Source organism: Myotis lucifugus, unplaced genomic scaffold (genome assembly GCF_000147115.1).
Source record: "Myotis lucifugus unplaced genomic scaffold, Myoluc2.0 scaffold_0, whole genome shotgun sequence".
Lineage (NCBI taxonomy): Eukaryota > Metazoa > Chordata > Mammalia > Chiroptera > Vespertilionidae > Myotis > Myotis lucifugus.
The window spans coordinates 53475999-53498956 of record NW_005871048.1 but is presented as its reverse complement, the minus strand read 5'-3'; the positions used below and the strand labels follow the sequence as shown (position 1 = coordinate 53498956).

General features: G+C 43.9%; 1 protein-coding gene across 1 annotated transcript in view; it reads left to right on the top strand.

The window, feature by feature from the left end:
- PDZD2 (PDZ domain containing 2) overlaps window positions 1–22958 on the top strand; it is a 227294-nt gene that overhangs the window by 171849 nt on the left and 32487 nt on the right. Inside the window, 4 exon segments of the mRNA XM_006081480.3 lie at window positions 12520–12622; window positions 19065–19207; window positions 22136–22255; window positions 22571–22685. Coding sequence (XP_006081542.2) covers window positions 12520–12622; window positions 19065–19207; window positions 22136–22255; window positions 22571–22685 — 481 coding nt within the window.

Genomic DNA, 22958 nt, shown 5'->3' with positions numbered 1-22958 from the left:
AAATAGACATGGTCCAGGGGGTCCCACACAGGAAGAAAAAAAATTAAAAGCCTGTTTCAAAAAGTAAAAAAATTAGTCTATTCAAGGGGCCAAATGGTTTAAGCCCATGGTTTTTAGGTTCCAGACCTAAGGAATTTCTGACCTTATTTTAAAGGTAACTGTGAACTTCATTTGATGGCTTAACATTGAGTGACAGGAGTTTTTGAGGGCCCCCAGTTTTTTTGTTTTTTTTTTTTTCAAGTTGATCAGCAACCTAGTCAGGGCCCTCTAGCCAGGATCCCAGCCCAAAGTTCCTGTCGGGAGTTTCTGGTTAGGAACTGATGAGGATCTGATTGATGATCTGATGTTTATTGTCTTGTTTTTTTTTTGTTTGTTTGTTTTTTTTTTATTTTTTCGCTAAAAAGTATTACAAAAGGGTATTACATAAGTGTCCTTTTTTTTTCCCCCCCGGAGGACCCCAGTTTTTTGTTTTAAAGGTCCCTGAAATGGTGAGCTAGACGGAGACTACACTGGAGGTGGAGAAGTGGGTTTGAAAGCCTTTAGCCTAAAAGCAGCCAGAGCCTGGACAGAGGGAGAGGGGCCATGCAGATGGGAAGGTGGGAAGCAGCGTTGTGACTGGTCAGTGGAGGAAGGGAGCAGGGCCCACTGCCAGTGGGCGTGCTGGGCCTTGGGCTTGCCACTTGGCGAGCCAAGGGCTCCGTGGTGGTAGAGAAGGAGGAAATTACTTTCCTCCTCACTTTTTTTTAAATTCAGAAGGCGGGGCTGATCCTAAGCAATATTTACCTTTGAACCCTCCAGCCTCCAGTTATCCGCTCCTCCTCACTTGCTGGCCCCCCTCTTCACCGGTTGCCTGGACCCTAGTGCCCTCGTACTGTTCTAAACTCCTGCTGTGGTACCCACAGCCTCTCCATCCCCTAAGGTTCTGGGTTCCCAAGCAGCCTCTCCTTCTCCAAGTCATTTTCTCCCCTGTCCCCCCTGTACCGTCACCAACAAAAAGACTGCAACACAAACAAAATCCTTTCCATGGCCCTCTATTTGTGAGTACATCAATCTGATTAAAGCAAGGACACTTAGCAAAATCTGTGAATTTTAAAAAGAGAATCCTCGTCTTTTCAAATGAGTTTCTTATGGGTATCTTTTAAAAATGAAATTGAAAGTATAATTCCCAAAGCCTGGATGGCAAAGCTGTTTTTAGAGGAAATACCTCGGTAGACCAGTAAGCCTCCCTCTGGTAGCAGCTTCCTTGAAGAAGTCTGTACTTATCAGTGCCTTCCCTTCAGCGTGTTCAATTATGACTCCTAAAAACTCTCACGTTTATTTGCAGTGACCTTGGATAGGGATGGGTAGACGAGGGTATGAGCCATTCCTGTAAATGAGAGGTTGGCACTTGTAAAGCTCAGATTCTAAACAGTTCAGGCTCTCCTGGCCGAACAGTGTCTGTGAACTCCCTGATGTGGGGCCTAGTGCAAAAGCAGCCACAGGCAATAAGTAAACTAATGGCCATGACTGTGTGCTAATAAAACTTTACACAAACAGGTATTGGGCCAGATTTGGCTCCCGGGCAGCCCTTTGCCGATCTCTGCTGTCCATGATCATGTGTGAGCCTGGGACTGGGACAGCCTCTTATTACTGCTGCCCATGTGGCCTCCACAGGCTCATCTCAGCTTCCCAGGCATTTGCTTCACCAACTAGAGGCCTTTAGAAATATCTCTCAGCAAATCGGCATGAACCTGACACCACTCCTGGAAAGGGCAGAATTCAGAGTGCAGCTCGAGTTGGTCTGGAAAAGGCAGCAGAGGGCCTTAGGGAAGATGCCTGGTACTTCAACAGCCGCCCAAAATTTACCCAGTGTCTGCAGCAGGACCAGTTACTCTTCATCTGAAACCTGCCTACGTGGTGTGCCCCATTAAAACAATCCCTTTCTGTTACAATAAGCCCCGTAATCATGTAAAACTTCCCCTGAAACATTTGTAGAAGAAAAAGCCCCGGGAGAACCTGGCGTGTCTACCGTTGCTGCTGAATTGGAGTTGACTCCGCTGCTGTAGTTGGCCACCTCTGACATCCACCCCTTATTTTCTTTCCTGCCATTCCTTCTGTTTACTTCTTCGGTCTCTTTTACATACCTTTTCGATAGCTTTCCTCCCTCAACTTTTTGTATATCTTGAGATGGACACACACACACACACACACACACACACACAATTTTATCACTGGAATTTCGGGAAAGGCATATCCTAGTCCTGCTCCCAGAGCTGTGTGCACTGAGAACCAGCAGCCAGCTCCTGCTGAGTGACCAGGGGTCTGCCTGTAGTAGCCAGCCCACAAACCCAGAGAAAAATGCCGGCTCCACAGTGTTCTTACCCACTAACTCATGGGAACATGGCAAGCGTGAGATTCCGGCTTCGTAGAGTCTGTATTAGCTTCGATTTGAAATCAGTACCAAGAAGGGACAGATTCTCCTTCTCGCCATCTGCCTCTCCTATTGTTTTTGAAGAGCTGAGAGTCACTTGAGGACACTGACCTCTCCTTGGGAAGGTGACACATGCAGATCCACCGCAGGAGGGGATAACAGCACCAATGACTGATCACAAGCCTAGTTCTTACAGGGGATTTATTTGCCTGGACTTTCTAAGGGACCAAGAGAGCTATTTGATTTGCATGAATAAAAATCATCCACATCACCCACAAAGTGGGCTCAAATTGTTTGGGGATGATACGTGGGAGGAATCCGGAAATGGGCTCAGCTAGAACAAGGACAATATTATTTCATTGGCCGAGCCCCAGTCCCAGAGCCTCAGTGGACATCAGCACCGCTCCACCCAGCTGCCTCTGAGGCTCTGCGTGTACCGAGCATGCTGGTGCTTGGCGAGTTTGACTATTCGGTTTTACCGTTTTCCTCTTCAGTCCTGAGTTACTCTCTCTGTTGGAAAACATCGTGTCTAGTGTCACAGTAGATTTGTGTTTTAATTTCTGCAGCCCGCCCGCGGGCTTCTTGCTACTTTGGGGCCGATTTATGGTTGTTCTCATTCCCTTTTTCTGAATAGTTATTTATTCCCAGCCCCGGCCTCTGGTTCTCCTTTGACCATTCAAACATCTGCCCCAGGGACTTGGAAAACGAGCTTCCTTTGGCAGCCTGCAAACAACCCTGGTGTGGCCGAAGCATGAAAGGGAAACCACCAGGCTCCACTGTCCCGTACATACTGACCAGGGAAGGAGCCAACACGGCTTCCTAGGGATTTGGAGCCTGGATGTCTTCTGTCACATCTGCAGATTATTTTTTTTTCAAGTGTTAGAAGTCATAAAAACTGGGTGCAACCAGTCCTCCTCCTGTTTTCCTTGGGATCAGATGTGCTTGTGCAATGGAAATGGTTGGAGATAAAAGCCACGCTTTGCATGGTTTGTTTGCAAGGCTTCAAGAGTTAGCTGAGAAAGACAGATGACGCCCCGGAGTTCGACAATGTGTTAGTCACGGTGTGTTCACGGAGACCTCATCAGCGCTTTGGACAGCGGTTACAGCACATTTCTAAGTACCAGACTCTCAGCGTGGACCAAAGGGCCTCTCTCGTAGTAGATGATGATGTTTGCTCCCCACCCCCAAAAGTCTAAAATTTGCCAGAAGCTAAAGCTCAATTTCTGTGCTGTTTCTCGTCCACAATTACTTCCAGCCACATTGTCCAGTGCAGCTTTTCAGAAGTTCTGCACTGAGATAAAAATGTCAACATAAAGACACTCGGGTCATTAAAATGCCAACCAAGTCAAATCCCCTTGCAAATTATAACCCAGAGACGTTAAAATCTACGGTAATTAACATCCAAGCTTAAATTCCCTTGACCTTTGGAGTTAAAAACCAAAGCACTTCATGGCCTCCTTCAATCTCTCCTATTTCTTATTTTGCTCCATCTTAACTAAGGATATATATTTTTTAATTTTATTATGTACTAGAGGCCCAGTGCATGAATTCGTGCACAGGTGGGGTCCAGCTAGCCCCGCCCCGATCGGGGTATGGGGGGCCAGAGGGGATGGAGGGGCCATGGGAGGTTGGCTGGCCAACCTGCCCCCCACAGTGCACGTCATAGTGACCGGTCGCTTAGGGTTTTATATATATAGATTGGTTTTGGGTATACAGTTTAGTGGTTAGACAATCATATACTTTAGTGCTCCCCTTGATGTTTCTAGTACCCCAACTGGCACCACACATAGTTATCAATATTATTGACTATATTCCCTATGCTTTACTTTCTTCCCATGACTATTTGGTAGCTACCAGTGTGTGCTTCTTAGTCCCTTCACCTCTTTCACCCAGGGCCCCAACCCCTTTCCCCTCTGGCAACCATCAGTCTCTCTGTGTATCTATGAGTCTCTTTCAGTTTTGTTGTTTATTTAGTTCTTTAGTTTCCACATGTAAGTGAAATCATATGGTGCAGTATGTGTCTTTCTCTGGCTGACTTATTAACCAAGGAGATTCTTGATGTTGGGTGCTGGGGAGAGGTAGTGGTTTTCAGCATCTGTAGCCTGGGCTGTTTGCCCCTGGAACAAATATGGCTCTTTCAGCTCCAAGAAAGTTGAATTTGTTAAACAGCAGGTCTCTTGTGTGCTTTATTGTTTAGTGAAATGGAAATGAACAAAGAGTAAATAGACTCACAATGGTATCAAAACATTGGCCTCACACCCTTGACATTTAGAAAAATGAGACAATTCCCAGCCCCTGGACAGTGGTCTCAGGCAAAATTCTGTTCCCAGGAACTTACTGAATTTTGCCAAAGGCTATGTCAAAAATTGTAAAATGTCTGAAATTTTTCCGCAGATGAATGGATGCTGGCAGGAGACATGAGACTCCTGGGTCAGAGACAAATGGCATTGTTATGGCACAGCCGTTTTTTGCTTTCTCCAATCCCAGCCTAAGATTCCATCCAGTTTAGAGTTTCATGTTTGCATAATCTCCTCCTTGTCTCCTCCCCCTCCACCCACATACACACAAGTGCTTTGGGAGTGATGCAGAGGGGCTCAGGTAGGTGGACACACAGTGGATTTGCTTCACAGCTGAGTAACCCTGAGCATAGACAACCTGAATCTTCTATGATGGGCTGGGAGCAAACCTGATTGCTCTTTGCTCTTTATCCTACTGGACAGTATACAAATCTACTGCTTTCTCCTGAGACATTGTCACTCTACAAACATCTGTGAAATAATAGACAATCCACAGTACAAAGAGCCTGTGCTTCTGTTCACAAGACACAGAAATGGGAGAGACCCTGGAGAGATGTCTCCCCACAGGGTGCAGCAGACACTCAGTAATGTCAAACAAAGGAGGGTCGGTGATGACAATATTCTTCTCTCAAAGATGCCAGTCAGTCTATAGCAGTTGTTTGGAGTCGGTGATTATGAATTTAAACTCAGCTTGCAGGAATCTTCCCAATCTGGGTGGAGGAATCAACCTGGTTCTATTTACTGTGCTTTTCGTTTATATTCAAGAGCTGCTCCTTTTTTTTTTTTAAATATGTTTTTATTGATTTCAGAGAGAGAGGGAGAGATAGAAACATCAATGATGAGAGAGGATCATTGATTGGCTGCCTCCTGCACCCCTTCTACTGGGGATCTAGCCCACAACCCAGGCATGTACCCTGACCAGGAATAGAACTGTGACCTCCTGGTTCATGGGTCGATGCTCAACCACTGAGCTCAAGAGCTTCTTGCTTTGCACTCACACTTTGAGACAAAAGTATGGGGCACTGTGGTGTGCCACGTTGGGTGTGGATGGTGTCCTGGAGAGAGCTTCCACATTCTCAGAAGCAGGCATTTTCCGTCCTGGGCCACATTTTCCATGTCCACTGCCTTTGGACATAGAAGGGCTTAGACCGGAGGAAGCTGCATCTCTCGCCCCTATTTATTCAGCTCGAGAAACACCCTCTGTGATTCATGAACCAGACCCGTTGTTGGTGACTCTGAGGCGTGCTTCCCGAATGAGCCTGTGAGGACGAATGCCTCTGCCACCACTCCTCGGCAAGTCGCCCTTCCGTGGGTTTTGAATGTTCCAGGGGTCAAGCCGCATTGCTCTCTGCTACATATTTTTGGGCAGGAATTGGATATGCCTCTAGTGTTTCACACCTGTCTCCTTTTGGGAAGACTCACTTCGAGTTCCTGTTTAACCTGCTGCTTGGATGGACCCCTTTTTTCTCTCCTCACCTTGCTGGCCGAGCCTGTGTGCCTTTTTACTTCTGCTATTCCTTTACTTTCTGACGCAGATATGTTTTTCTAAAAACTATTCTAGACTCTGTCATGTGGGGCCCATAGTTGTGAAAGAGATGAATCGATGAGTCCCCTGTTTACTAAAGAATCCATTGTTCAATTGTATCTTGACCACCACCACCTCTGACTTGGTTAATTCTACTCAGGAAATAGCCTGCCACCAGACCAACATCAAGTTCTGGCCTATTATTGTCCCTCCTGGCTCCCATTTCTCAGGCCACTTCCATCAGGGCAACAAAAATAACTATGTCCTTTTAAAATTTACCCAGGGCCCTAGCCGGTTTGTCTCAGTGGATAGAGTGTCGGCCTGCAGACTGAAGGGTCCTGGGTTCGATTCTGGTCAAGGGCACATGCCCGGGTTCCAGGCTCGAACCCCCAGGAGAGGGGGACAGGAGGCAGCTGATCAATGATTCTCATCATTGATGTTTCTATCTCTCTCTCTCTCGCTCCCTTCCTCTCTGAAATCAGTTAAAAATATATACATATATATATTTACCCAGGAATTTTTTATTTTATTGTTTTCCGCTTTCTGGTCTTCCTCTCCTTTAAATCTGATCCCTCTGGGTATAGTTGTCCCAAATCCTCTTACTCGGACTCTTTATCTGCAGTTTATAAATCACATCTCTCATTGTTTTCCAGGCCTGAGACCCCTGTGGGGAAGTTCTTGCATTCTGTTCTCTGTGGTTTTGCCTCTCTTCCTTGGTTGGATTTCCTTAGGTCCCAGTCACGCTCTCTTACTAAGGACTGGCTAAGTATCTCCCCACTTTTGTAATGCTCGCTTTAAGAACAGTTAGGCACATCTCTCTTTTCCTTACACATTGTTCTACCCTGGACTTCACAATCTCACCTTCCCTTTGTATATGTCCAGTCTGTCATCTAAGATCCCATCTTCTTAAGGAAATAGCTCTGTTCCTGTAGCAAATCATCAAGTATTTGTTATCTCTCTTGCACTGCTTCTATTCTGCTTGTAAGACCAGAGCATGTCCTCAAATTCTCTGTGGTGTCCTGGCAACCCTGATTTCTGAAAGCCGAGTTCTCTAAGCACATGCCTTTGAAACTGTCTTCTTCCTAGTATAATTCATTATGCCTTCAAATACATCATGTATATTCTTCAGCATAATTATGTGGACATTTTTACTCTCTAAGTCAAGTAATAGAATTTGTATAGTGTGGTTATATAAGTGAATAGTATTTTTTAGTATAGTTATTTTTTAATATATTTTTATTGATTTCAGAGAGGAAGGGAAAAGGGAGAGAGAGAGATAGAAACATCAGTGATGAAAAATAATCATTGATCAGCTGCCCCCTGCATGCCCCTACTGGGGATCGAGCCCACATCCCAGTCATGTGCCCTGCCCAGGAATCAACTGTGACCTCCTAGTTCATAGGTTGATACTCTACCACTGAGCCACGCCAGCCAGTCTAGTTGTTATTTATGACTCTTGGAATATATTAAAGCTATGTATTTTTTTAAATAAATAAATAAAGCTGTCCTCTTACCTGTTAGGTTTTCAGTAACTTTATGGAGTTTTTTTCTTCAACTTCAATCCAAGAAGCTGGCTTTTTTTGTTTTGTTTTTTTGTTCCCCATTTCTTTTGCTTTATTTGTTAATTAAATCTGTTACCTTCTATAGGTATGAAGTTGAAATGTATATGGTGTCTAGAGCTATAATCATAGTCTATGCAATTACTAAATCCAGAGGCACCCTAAGACCTGGTAGGGAAAAGCTTAAGGTTTTTGGTTTGGGGTTTTGTTTTTGTTTGTTTGCTTTAAATTTGTTTTTATTAATTTTGGAGAGAGAGAAACATCCATGTGAGAGAGAACCATCTATTGGCTACCTCCTGCAGAATCCCTACTGGGGATCGAGCCAGCAACCTGTGCATGTGCCCTGACCAGGAATCAAACTGGTGACCTTTGGGTGCATGGGATGATGTTCAACCAGTTAAGCCACCAAGCCAGGGCTATTTTTGTATTTTTTAACTAAAGCTTCACTATACCCCCGTTATACACATTAGGTACTCTCCTAGTACTCTCACATGCATTCTTATTTAATCTTCATAGTAAGCCTATAAGATAATTACAAGGTAATTTTAACCGTTTAGAAATAAGTACTTTTGTTCCTATTTTATGAGGTACATGTGAATTTCATTAGACTGCATACACTTCATGTGTCTACTTCATACAGAGAGTGAGACAGAGGCTTCCACACTTGCTGGTTAAATACCTATATTCTGAATAGACGACAACTCTCCCTCATATTTTGGCTGGTGGGCTACTGTGGTGCAGCTGGGACCCTCATTCCTCCATTCTCCATCTCCGGGTAAGCTCAGGGGAGGGCAGGGAGGAATGGGGAGGTTCCAGCTCAGTCCTGCATGGACTAGGGCAGTGGTGAGTTACAGAGGCCCAGGTCCTGTCCCATGTCCATAAGCCTGAGCTTTTATTAACTCTCTAGGTGACTCTGATGAACACCAAGGCTTGTCTAGGTCATCCCGATCCTGGGAATCTCCCTCAAAATCAGTTAAAACTGATTTGCTTTCAGCTGCTTCTTATACAACCGGCCTTACCTTCATTCCCAATTGCAGAGAACCTCTGTCAGCAAATGCGTTGTGTGTGCAAACCGAGTTGCTTTGGGGTCTTCCTCAATTCCAATTTAGGATTCAGCTTTCTCAGCTTGGATCCATTTCCACACATTTGTCTGCTTACTGACTTCTAGAATTTTGTTGCTGTTGTCGTCTATTCCCTTTGTCCTTGTGGGGATTATGTCTTTCATTTTAAAAATCTCTTCCCTATCATTTTAGTATGGTTTTAAGATGGAAATCTGCCTATCTTTAATCGGAAGCCGATGTCATTTAATTCTTTTGTTTGTTTCTTTTTTGTCATTTAATTCTTAAATCAAGCTTCATTTTTCAGATGAGAGGACACTGAAGTTCACAAATGTTGACATTAATGTTCCTGAATTGCTAATAAATGATTTGTGCCCAGGCAAGTGGATTCTTAACCCCTCTGCCCTACCACCTCACAATAAAACCAGGAGCTACACATTCTTATTCATTGAGAGAAAATCTCATAGGTTACAGGTGTGGGAACAGAGACGCTCTAATTGGAAATTGGCGAGTTCTATCCAAGTCCATTAATATAATGGCTTTGTTGTATGACACGTGAATTAGAAATCGCTGATGAATAATAGATTGTATTAACTGTTTCTCTGAGCCAAAGGCCTTCCAGGAGAACTTTTTGCACATTTCATTTTAGAACAACTAAAATGGCATCATTTCCAGAAGAGTTTGATTTGTTCTGTGCTTCACAAAACAAAAGCAGAAAAACAAGAAAGGGGGGACTTTCTCAGAGTGTGGACCTTTTCAGACAGTAGTCCTAAGACTAAAGAGAGGCATGTTGTAATCAAAATTGCACTTCGTGTGTTGCTGCTCCCTACAGTAACCTGGAACTAATGTATCTAAGCAGCCTACTTCCTGTTTTTTGAGTTACCAGCCACCTAAAATCATGCCAGGCCAGTTTTCGGTTACGGAAGGACATGCTTTCATTGAAATCCAGAGCCCTATGCCAACACTTTGAGAGGGGTCTGAAATGAGATTTCACCTCTGCCTGGAGCTCTCCAGTGTATCTTTTGCAATGCTTTCTGCAGCGCTTTGCAAGATCTCTGGTCCACTCTTAATTGGTTTGAGCTACAGGCTTTCCATAGTAATATGACGTACAGTCTTTACCAGGAGATTTCTTTGGTATAATAAATCTTACTGGTATTACATAGATCATAGAAACCAAGTCTCATTTCATTCTCTGGTGCATTTGAGGACTAAAAAAGAGAGTAAAAGATTGTTCTTTAAGGCTGTGATTCTTCTAAACCACCTCCCTGAAAATCAAGAAGCGTTCACAGCATTTGTGTTTGCATCGCACAGACTCAGATTGGACACAGTGCCTGTGTGCTCTCCTAAAACTGCACCATTCATCTTGGACTGACTTTCTTCACACACAGTCTGTGCTAGATCCTGGATCTACCTTATACACAAAAGGGTCTCGGTTATATACAAGGGTCTCAGTTTTATTTCCTCATCTGTCAAATGGAGATGTTATTTACTTTGGGACACATGTTTGCTGCAAAAATTAAGTGGGGAAAAATAGAGCTGAGTGGAATTATACAGTGGTATTGATCATCCCAAGTTATTAATTTAAACGCATCTTAGGATGGAGGGGGAGAACATCCTGGTAATACATGATGCTGGAAATCAGGAGACTGAATACAAAGTCACAGCCTTCACCTGTAGTGAGTTGAGAAACCGTGGGCAGGCCACTTTTCTTCTTGGTTATTCCTATGAGTGCTGGTGTTACCTTCAGAACTTCTGATGTATGAAAACCTGGGGCTGTGCTGGGGGGAAAAAATAGAGGGGAGAATGGACGAAGGAAACTTCCTAAGTCCGGAAACCGTAGACTGGATTTTTTTTCTCCCTCAACATGAGCTTCTCAAACAGGCTTTCTGATGGGTTGGGCCCTGGCCATTGTGTCACAACTGCCCACCTAATGGGTACCAGAGGAGGTAATGACTGCAAATCTAAGGAGCACCTTTCTCTGTAGGCTGGTCGCAGGGTCAGGCGGTGGAACCAGCAAGAACCAGGAACTTAACTCCTTCTCCCGTAATTGCTGTTTACAGTCTGGTGACAGGTTCTTTCCATAACATGTTTAAACCAGGCTTCTCCCAGGTTGTTTCTATTTGCATGTCTCCTTCTGTGCCCCAGGTCTCTGGCATGTCTCCAAGACTTGTGTGTGTGTGTGTGCGCGCGCGCGCGCGTGCGTGCACACACAATGTATGAATTAATGTCACAGTTTGGGGCTGGGAAAGGCATCTCTCTAGAGAATCTCTAAAATCATCTTCAGGATCCTATTCTTGCCTTTACTTCATAATTTAAACCTGGAGACCTGCCAATCCCTGACATTGTAATAGGAACTCACCAAATTTATCTTGGTTTTATATATTAGGAATAATTTTTTTTCCCAAAGCCCCTCCCTCAGTTTGCCTGCATCTCCTCATTTCTCAGACCTTTTTATCTCTGTTTCTCATCCAGAAAGATACTTGAACTTGAGGGCGAAGAGGAAATCTTTCAAATTGTGTGTATTACATACATTATCTATATAAACAATTCCCTCTTAAAAGGTCGTTTACCTGGGAAATTACTCTCAGTGCTTAGTTATACATTTTTATATATAGAATTTTAGACACAATGTATAATTACCCATTAAAATTCAGAGGTTTTTTACATTATAATTACATGACGTTCCAATGACTGCTAAGTGTTAAAGGATATCTGCTGTCATTTTAAAATGCACACATGTTCCTTCACGTATATCTTACCTGTTTTAATTGATATGACTTTATTTCCTCCAGGACCTCAAAGAAAAATAAAATTTCAAATTTGAAGGCTCCCTGCTTGATGTATCTCATGAGTTTTGTACATGTAAATTTATCCCCCAAATATTTTAGAAACTCTCAGTGCATAAGTCTCCTCTCTAATAAACAGAGTTTGTGTTTTGTTTTTATCCCCCAAATATTTTAGAAACTCTCAGTGCATAAGTCTCCTCTCTAATAAACAGAGTTTGTGTTTTGTTTTGTTTTGTTTTTTAAGCATGATTGGCTTTTCTCAGGAGGAGGACCCACTGGCCCTTGGGATCCCCCTTCCTGCATCACTCTGAGGTCCAGAGTGTAGACATGCACCTCACCGATGTGTGGGCTGACCTTGTGTGGACACCTCCACATAGCCCGGGCAATGCTGGCTTCCGGGAAGTAATCAGTCCTCAGGAGTGTAGCACATGGGACATCTGGTTGACCTGAGGGGTGTGATTATTTGGCTGCCACAAAATCAAGATTTTGCTGTATTTTAAGAACCTTAGAATTAAGCTTCAATTTCTGGTTTAATATTTGTTGCGACTTGCACTGTAGGAAGAAGCACTAGCCCACAAGTCAAGAGACCTGGGCTCTGGTTGTGGCTTTGTGCTCACATGGGTGATCTTGTCCAGCAAGTTTTCTCAAGAAATGAAAAGACCCCTAGAGGCCTACAGACTGTGAACCCTCCCTGGTTCTGTGCTGTGCCGTGAGGTGCCTGCAGAGGAAGAACTGGCCAGCGTGATTCCCGGCTATCAGCAGACTGTGCTTTGATCCTAATTTCTCACGTGATACCTAGATTGCTGCTCCTTGAGCCTTGAGATAAGGTCTCAGAAGGGATTGCGCCAACCTCCCACATCAGCTCTGTGCTCTCTGCATTTCAGATCCCTGGGGCAGGTGATTCGTGTGGTTCTGAGGATTCCAAGGGAAACCTGGAAAGTCCCAAGCAGGGCAACAGTAAAATGAAGCTCAAAAGTCGTCTTTCGGGTAAGTGAAGCTCTTTATCTGATACCATCTTTCTGAAAATGAACTTCTAGCCTCAGGAATGGGAATATATAACCATTAGCAGGATGACCCCTTTTTTTCCTTAAAAATCTCAACATTGGCCCTAGCCGGTTTGGCTCAGTGGATAGAGCCTCGACCTACGGACTGAAAGGTCCCAGATTTGATTCCGTCGGGGGCACATGCCTGGGTTGCAGGCTCGGTCCAACGTGCAGGAGGCAGCCAATCAATGATTCCCTCTCATCATTGATGTTTCTGTCTCTCTCTTCCTCTCCCTTCCTCTCTGAAATCAATAAAAATGTATTTTTTAAAACTCTCAAAATTGTTTTACCTTTTTCTTTATTTAAATTTATTGATTTGAGAGAGGAGGGGTGAGGGAGGGAGGGGGAGAGAGAGAGAGAGAGAGAGAGAGAGAGAGAGAGAGGAAGAGAGAGAGAGACACTGATTTTTTTGTTCCACTTATTTATGCATTTGGTTGATTCATGTATGTGCCCTGACTGGGGATCAAACTCCCAACCTTGGCACATCAGGATGACACTAACCAACTGAGCTACCCTGCCAGAGCCAAAATTGTGTTTTCATATATATATATAATTTTTATTGATTTCAGAGAGGAAGAGTGGAGGGAGAGATAGAACCATCAATGGTGAGAGAGAATTATTGATCGTCTGCCTCCTGCACACCTCCTACTGGGAATTGAGCCCGCAACCCGGGCATGTGCCCCTGACTGGAATCAAACCTGGGACCCTTCAGTCCACAGGCCGACGCTCTATCCACTGAGCCAAACCAGCTAGGGCTTGTTTTTCCTTTAGATACTTCATGTCCCAGGCATAAAACTGCATTCAGCCTGGCTTCCCATGTGCATGTTTTTGGGTCATAATAAAGTGAATGTCAACATCTGTTTGTCTCTTCTTAGATTTAAATTTCCTGTGTGTTTGGTTCATTTACTTCCATAGGACTTCAGGTGACCCTTTTGCTGTGGAATATTCCTGGTGGCTATTTTTAGCAAGCACACCTCTCTCCCAAGCCCTTGGTCCACCAGAACCACGGGCAAAGAGCTATTTATATAATATGAAATCTGCATTTCAACTAAGTGGGGAGAGGGGTGGAGTTGCCGCTTTTGGAACAAGCAGATTTGACTTTTCCTGGGCACATCCTTAGAGCAGCTGGCCTGTGTCCTCAGGGAGAAAGTTAGTGCTGGGACCCCACGACTTCCGTGGATCCCAGGCACTTTCGCCTTGATGGCTCTTTCCTGTCTTAAAAGTATACTAACAATTATGTTTTATGACTGCGTTGGTGTAAAGTTACAAGCTGGACTTGTTAGCTATTCATTACTATTATGATCTTCTGATTTTAAAAGAAATTAGACCATTTTTTATGGGCCCTGAACGTGGTGTGGGCCCTCAGCATTGTGTGTGTGGCCTGATGGAGCAGTCGACCGGCTACCCATCAGCGCATGACGTCTGTTAGAACAGGAAGAGGAAGAGTCGGGAAGCTCGGCAGAACCAAGTCTGCCCCTCAGCTCTTGTTACCCAACTACCTAGGGCTGGTTACTTAATGTCCCTGAACTTCCACTTCCTCATTGATGATAACACTGATGTTGAAAGGTTGAGCCCATTTTTAAAATAATAATAATAATAATAAACTCACACAAAAGCAGCTAGCACAAAGCATGTATGTTAACATCCAAAAATGTCCATTTCCTCTTCCCACCACTCAAATCTATGCCTGTTGACCAAGAGCACTCCTCCCCCACTGCCTGGCCTTCTATTGAGTTATTCTAGCACCATGAAACACATCCCTGTTGTTTTTTGAATAACAAAATGGATTGCTTTGTATTTGTAACTCAGAGTAATTAGGCAGGATATATCTGTGTGAATGTGGGTCTGTGACAAGCACAGTGTGATGACCAGAGGCTGGTAAGGCTAAGAAGGGACATGGTGCCGAAGTTCCTCATGTGGAGAGAGAACAGCTCCCTGTCGGCCCAAGGCACCACTGAGGGAAATCCTGCGTGTGTTTGGGACGGGAAGTCACCAGGGCAGAGAGGAGATCTATAGGTCAGCTGTCTTGGCAGAGCTGATCAGCACCTTAGAAACCGTTCCCAGGGAAGGGCACTGAGCCCTGGGGAACTATGAGGGACCTTTGAAACCAGGGCAGTCACGCTCCTCATTTAATGGGTGAGACCAGAGAAGTGAAGGGGATCCCAACGGTCACTCATTCAGTGCCACCCAGAAGATCTGCTCCCAGACAGGTCTTCTCACCCACCTGTCTTTACAGGATCTGAGGATCTTGGAAAGAATCCTGTTCGGTCTCGCCAAGGACCTTCCAGAGCCATGGCTCCCTAACTCAGTTTATTCTGTTTCGAATGAGCAGCACACTCAGTTTATTCTGTTTCGAATGAGCAGCGCACTCAACTGAGCAGTAAATCCAGGCCTGGCTGCACCACAAATGGATGCCACCCTCTCTTCCTGTTCCTTCCCAGACACTCAGGGCCATGACAGGGCCATGGAGGAATGTGGAAGGAGCACTGCCCAGCTCTGCCACTCCTAGCTGTGTGGCCTGGGACAGGTGGCTTCATGTCTGTTTCTCTATTTCTTCCTTTATTCTGCCGATCAGTGTGAATGCCTTCTAAGCACCAGGCCCTGTGTAAGACTGAGTTGAGGGAATGCATATGGCAGTGCCAGTCCGAGGTGTGGTAGCAGGAGGCCCGCACCGTGTGGTAGCTGCCACTGTTGCCACCATTGTCGTTAATGTCACATCATCCTTGTCATCGTCACTGTTCTCTTTCCCTCTCGAGGGCAGGTGCTCTGGGGGGTTCAGACAGGAAGGTGCTCAAGCACTTGAGGCCAAGGCACATGCAGAGGTGCAAAGCCTGGAAGTCTCTGGGCTGTGGCGCTCAGGCATTCAGCGGATGCGGGATACACAGGAGGGCCAGGACCTTGGCAGGGTTTGGTAGAGCAGAAGCGAAGGAAAGCAGTGGTCTAGACGCGTGAAAAAATGCACGAGAAATGCTTAGGGGCAATGGGGAAAACTGGTCAGAGACGTTCTGGGCGACTGTTTTCCCTCCTCATCTATCTGCAAGATCCAGTAATTCATCAGTAAGGGCCGCAGCCCAGCAGAGCTTGTCAGAGCGATTAGGGGAAAGGAGACGCTTGGGGCGGGAGGTGCCGGTGCCGGCGAAGTCGGGTAAAGCGTCAAGTGATATTTATATGCTCCCGAGTTTTGGAAAGGATGCCGATTTTGGACACATTCTCTCCTTTGAGATTCAGCAGGCTAGAGCAATGAATTCATGCAGCCAGGTAGCGGGAGATAAGACTGGAAAAGCAATTTGGAAACCTGTTAAAGAGGCTTAAGGAGTTGGGTCTGCGTTCAGTGCTGTGAAATATGTTCTGTCTACAGACATTTGAATACAGAGGTTTTAATGTGATGAGCTCCTCGTTTTTCTGTCCTGTAAACTTGGGTATTTATTTCATAGTTTCTTAAAGCGAGTCACTGTGGTCGTCACATATCAGTGTATTATCTACAGACACTACCGTATGTGGTTTCTCTTCTGTGGATGGCAAGTGCCTCCCTGTCAGCTCCAAAGGAATTTTCTTCTAATAAATCTGCTTCAGATGAGTAAGCATGCCAAGATAGATTAATCTGGTCATGAATTATTAAGGAGGTTCTGTAAAGAGGTTCCAGCCATTTACACTACGATTTTTGCCCAGTCTGGCTCCAAAAATGACTGAAGCAATTTCATGGAACATTTTTTTCTGAAATTCTAACCTGAGTTTTCATTACTTCATGCCTTCCTTTTTTGCCAGCAGGGTTCCCTTTTAATTTTGGTGGTTTTGATTTATCCATGTTCATGCCTTAGGCTTGTGATCTTTTTAAATGGAAAATTTTATTTGACTGCAAAGGAATTTCAGGTGTTTGAAAACGTGTATAACAAAGCTAATATTCAGCTTTTGAAAAGCCGGGCCTTTAGTGATGTCCATTTTAAAATAACTGTCAGTCCTATTCTGTGGGTTTTTTTTATCACTATTAGAAATTCATCAATACATTAGTTGTAAAAGAGTACAGGATCAGCTTGTTTTATCCCATGAAAACTTTTAGGTAAATTGAAATTTTAGGTCTTCAAATAAAACATCGCATGGTCTAGAATAGCTTGATATTTCAAAGGATCTGTATATGTGTATAGTTATATTCACAGATACATACACACACACACACACAACATATAGTGAAGCAATTTTCAACTGGTGTGCCGCAAGAATGTTTAAAACATTCAGTACCTGACTATTAGTCAGGGGAATTGACCTCTTTTCCCTTAAATTGTCAAAAAATGACAACAGCCAACACAACAATAGCCATTCAATGTGAATGAATCAAAATTATGCCTATTCTTTTGTCAGATCGGCAAAAAATCGATTTTTTGTTGTTATGCCACAGAGTCTTAGTAATTAGTTTATATGTGCCATGAAAGGAAAAAAGTTGAAAATCGCAGATATCAAGTATAATATGAACATTGTAATATGATTATGGCTATTGTATTCAGTGTAATTAAACATGATTTAAGATTTAAGTTCCTTGGGGGGGGGAAAGGATACTTATGTAATACCCTTTGTAATACTTTAAGCGAAAAATAAAAAAAAAAGCTTAAAAAAAAAAAAAAAAAGAAAAAAAAAAGATTTAAGTTCCTTAAATTATCTTATTTTTAAATGGCAAGGTTGTCTTTAAATATGATCAGTATAAAAAAATTTTTAAACAGGACCCAACAGTACTAACCAAAAAAGAAAAAAATCTATTTGTTGTACTGTGTTAAAATTATGAACTTTGGCCCATCAAAAAAATAAATAAATAACATTAAGAGAGTGAAAAGGCAAGTCACAGACATAGAGAAGATATTTACAATAATACATAGATCCCATGATCTATCCAAATATCCAAAATATATTAACAAAGAAAATTAAAAGTCTATAAATCAACAACAAAAGACAGAAACCCAATAAAAGAATGAGCAAAAGACTTTAATAAGGCACTTGACAACTTCACAAAAGAGAAACCGCCAATGAATATTTTAAAAGAAGCTCAATCTCATTAATCATCAGTGAAATGTAAATTAAAACCACAATGAAATGCCATTCTATATCCACCAGAGTGGCTAAAATTACAAAACTGCCACCACTAAAATAAATAAATAAAATAAGATAAGTAAATAAAAAGACTGCCACCACCGAGTATGACACAGACGTGGAGAAGCTAGACCTCAGGCACACTGGGGACACGACATTGGTAAGGTACGTGTGTACCTGTAACCCAGCAAACCCTAGATCTGCATTCAGCAGACACGACATCTACAAGATTTCTCAATAATAGCATATTCTAGATCAGGGTCAGCAAACTACCATCCACAGCTATATTTGTATAGCCCATGAGCTAGAAATGCTTTCTACATTTTTGGTGGGTTATTAGAAAGTTTTGTAAATAATAGGCAACAGAGACCATTTGTGGCCTATAAAGCCTAAAACATCGACTATGTAAAAAAAAAAAAAAAAAAAAAAAGCTTGCTTATCCTTGTTCTAGACCTAAAAACTGGAAATAAACCAAATGTCCATCAGCAGAAGAATAGATAATAAATTGTGTATGTTTATACAATGAAATAGCACACAGAAGTGGGATGGATGATCTCTGGGCATGCAACAGCATGGTGGAATTTCACAAACAAATGCTAAGAATGAAGACACACACACACACACACACACACACACAAAAGTACATCTTGTATGTGTTCATTTATATAAAGGTTGAAAATAGGCAAAAGTGATCTATGATGTTAGAAATAGGTTTAATGGTTACCTTGGGCGAGGGGTGGTTAGTTGCACAAAAACGGGCTTTGGGGTTCTGGCAAGATTCTGTCTCTTGGTTTGGGTGTTGGTAATTGGTACATCCACTTTGTGAAATTTCATGGAACTGTCACTTATTTGTGCACATTTAAGTTGTTATAATTCTTTTAAGTTTATTTTAAAAGTCATTATTATACATGAAAAACACCCATCTGCCCCAACAATGGAACTATAACAACCACAAAGTGATATTCCTCCATCATTAGAAAACCATCCACTCAAGCATTCTCACTGTTGTTTATTGCCTTATCAACCATGGCTACATCTTACTTGGATGAAATATATACATTGCCCTTAACTGTTCCTTTAAAAACTGGCACTTTTTAAAAATAATCTGGCATCAATAGCCTCAACACATACCGAACTTACGCAGAGCTTGATGGCAGAATATGGTGAGCTTGGTGGTTTGAAAGAATTGGACAGCAGACCTTCTGAAAACCATGAGTGGGTATAAATGCAACAAATCTGTGCCTATGTTTGCTCTTAAGCTTCTTTTCATCCCATATCAAGCCATGTCTTCTTTCCCCTGTATTTTCCAGGGGGTGTACACCGCCTAGAGTCTGTTGAAGAATATAATGAGCTGATGGTGCGAAACGGGGACCCCCGGGCCAGGATGTTGGAGGTATCCCGAGATGGCCGGAAGCACTCTCTACCCCAGCTACTGGAGTCTTCGGGATCACAGGTAGTCAGTGCCATGGACCCTCTTGCTTTCTCACGCAGTCACAGTTGACCAGTCAGGGATGGGAGAGTACGCTTCTACCCTGGGGTCTCTAGGCTTTCTTTTATCCTTTCAAAGACAGCAAGAGCATCAGTGTTCTGAAGAACTGCTCATCTATGTGGGCCAGGAGTATTTGGGACTAGAGCTATTATACAAGGAGTGAGGACTGTTTGGGAAGGCTAGAAGGAAGTCAGCCTACTATTTGAAAACAGTAGATGAAAACAATCCCTTGTTGGATCTTGACATCTTGATCCCCTTCCTGCTATGTGTTTTAGAACCAAGAGCTGTCTTCAGCTGCCTGGAGACAATGGCACCTCATGGTCTGGTGAACCACCATCACTGGTTTAGTGGGCATGTCAGGAGTCAGTTTAACAACTGGGTGGGTGGACGTTGGGTCATGTGAGAGAGGGAAGTGTGTGTGTGTGTGGTGTGTGTGTGCCTATGCTGTGCCTGGGATCCTGCCTGTTACACAGTAATGACTCAAATAGCCAGGGTCAGAGGGGGCTGCAGAGAGGGGTGAAGTGGGCAATGATGTTAATATTCCAGGGCCTGGCCCCATAGGTCAGGGGTGGGGAACCTTTTTTCTGTCAAGGGCCATTGGGATATTTACAACATCATTCATGGGCCATACAGAATTATCAACTTAAAAGTTAGCCTGCTATATTTGGTCAAACATATAATTAACTCACCCCTAAAGCCTTGGCAGGGCCAGACCAAATGATTTTGCAGGCCTTATATGGCCCACAGGATGGACGGTCCTCACCCCTGCCCTGAACGGGAACTCTTCCTCAATTACATCATCCTCAACTCAGGGGAAACCGGGTAGACACCTCATAACCAAGTTGGAAGCAGACTCAGTCTCTGGGGAACCCGTAGAAGGTTCTTTGAGTCCTGGCACCATCAGACCAGAAAGTGAAGGAGCCAGGTGGTCGGGCTGGTTCAGTAAGTGTGGAAATGAGAGGGTTGGCTGCCATCATGGCCAAGGATGTCTAGCCCTGAGATAGTGGCCTACTGAGGAAACCTGACCATATTTATAGCCTCTAAACACCTATTTCTAACCAGGCTTCAAGGAACAAGGAAACATGGCTAGTAAAGATTGAGGGAAAATACTTTAACTTCTTTGAGTTGTCCTTTCTCTTGTCTTCTCTTTCTACGTTCTGCCCTTCTCTTTTTCTCTTGGGATTCTCGCCTCTCTTTTTTGTTGTTCTCTCTTCCTCCACTAAAAAGTATTGTCTAGAATAGAGCACTCCACTAAAACTGTCTGCAATGATGGGAATGTTTTGTACCTGTACTGCCCCGAATAGTAGCCGCAGGTATCTACTGAGCACATAAAAAGTGGCTGGCAAGACAGGGCTATGTTTTTTATTTTAATTATCTTCATTTGAACATAGACGGCCACAGGTGGCTGGTGACTGCCATACTGGACAGCACAGGTCTAGAAGGTACCACAGGCCTCGGTTCCCACTGGTTCCCCAGGGGGAGATGGAATTGGTGCTGCTGGAGATTGGTGATCAGAGAGAGTTCCCTTACGAATCCACACATGCAGCTGTGTACTCGGGGGTTGAAAACCCCTGGGCTGTGTTGGGCCGTTTCCACAGTGATTTCAGTAAAAGGGTGGTAACCTTGCCACGCCAACGTCTTTTTTTATTTTATTTATTTATTTATTGAATCAGACAGAGTCTGGGAGGCCAACATAGCTGGCAGATAGTTTGTAAAACTGCAAAATATAATTGTTCTAAGCCGCCGGGAATACAAAAATGTTAGCAGACATCTCGTTTCTACCTTTGACTGTAGAATACATCCATTAAGGATACAAACTATTTCTGATGTCTCTTTTCTCATATTAAATATGAAGTCGTCTTTTTTTTTTTTTGCTTATACTGGAATATCTGTCATTTAAGAAATTTATTCTAAGAAGAATCACAAGGAGCTAGACTGCAGAAGTGTTTTAGCAATAGATTTGTAGACTCTCTTGTTTAGGTTATAATGGTGTGCCCTGCTTGCACACGTATATACTGGGTGGTGGGCAGGATAGAGATGGAGATTTGCGCTGGAAAATATTTTATTGTGCACATGTGAGGGATTAGACCTGAAGCTGCTGCAGTTGCTCAGCGGGATGTTTTATGCAGAATAACAGTTATCTGGGTTTGCGGTTTGGGTTTTATAAGAAACAAGGGCTTACTAAGTTTTTGAGTGAGAGAATTAAGCTTAAAATGGGGAATGGTTCCTGACCATGATTATGAACTCGGGGTGGGGGTTGGGGGGAGGGGGTGACTTCCAGGGGGGACCCTAAACCCAGGGTGGTCATCGTACAGCTCTGAGGCCTCTGGGTTTCTGGTTCCTGACTCCATTCCAGGAAGCCAGAAGCAGGATCCGTGGGGTACAGTTAAGGAAAGAAATAACAGATGTCTGCGGCCTCTGAGCCGTTCTTTCTGTGGAGGAAGAAGGTGTGGCCATTTATTGCAGGAGGATCTATTCCTCTGCTTCTATTTAAAGCATTTTGTTTGTTTGTTTGTTTTATTTAAATCCTCATCTGAAGATATGTTTTTAGAGAGAGAGGAAGGAAGAGAGAGATCTATGTGAGAGAGAAACATTGATCGGTTACCTCCCATACGTGCCCTGACTGGGTAACAAACCCGCAACCTAGGTATATGCCCTTACCAGGAATCGAACTCGCAGCCTTTTGGTGTATGGAACGATGCTCCAACCAACTGAGCCACCTGGCCAGGGCTCTCCAGTGTTCTTTATAATAAACTTTCTTAATGCCGCTGGACCAGGGAGGAATGGCTACTCACCCCAAAGACAGCTGAGGTTTTCAGAATCTGAATGTATCTGATTCCAGAGGGCCAGAGGGTAGCTGGGACTCTCTGGCCTTCTGTCCGCTGACTGTAGGAATACCACATCGTGAAGAAGTCCACCCGCTCCCTGAGCACCACGCAGGTGGAGTCTCCGTGGAGGCTCATCCGGCCGTCGGTCATCTCCATCATCGGGCTGTACAAAGAAAAGGGCAAGGTGAGCGCTCTTCTGCCCGCTGTAGCCCTCAGGTGAAAGTTAGCATATATTTTCTAATTGGTTACTTTTTATTATTGTTGTATTTATATGAAATTAACAAACGTTTAAAGGGGAAGAGGTTATGTGTCCTTATGTGTATGTGAGTGGCTTCCCAGGCGTACTTTCCTGTGGGCCTCTGAGTGAGATGGTCACACCCTTTTGCCTTAACTATGGGCGTGGCTGGGGAAGACACCTCAGTTAAATACTGAAATGGGGAGGATGCCCTCAGGTAAGTACTGCAGTGATAACCTGGACCTCCGTCTGCTTTGGGTGCAGGGCCTTGGCTTTAGCATTGCCGGAGGTCGGGACTGCATTCGAGGACAGATGGGGATTTTTGTCAAGACCATTTTCCCAAATGGATCAGCTGCCGAGGATGGAAGACTTAAAGAAGGTAGGAGAGAGCCTCTTGGTGTCCTCAGTGGGGGTGAGCTCTGCTTCCATGGGAATCTGCCCCTTTGCAAGATGTGGGGTGAATGCACAGCAGTTGGGGCTGTGGGCTTGGGAGCGGAGTAGCCTGGGCTGAATCCAGCACTTTCCACATCATGACCTTGGACAGTTGTCACCTGACCTTCACTTTCCTCACTGAAAAACATGGGGAATTCGTACCAACCTTGAAGAGTTGTTGTGAGGATTAAATGAGATATGTGAAAAGTGGCTTGCTATT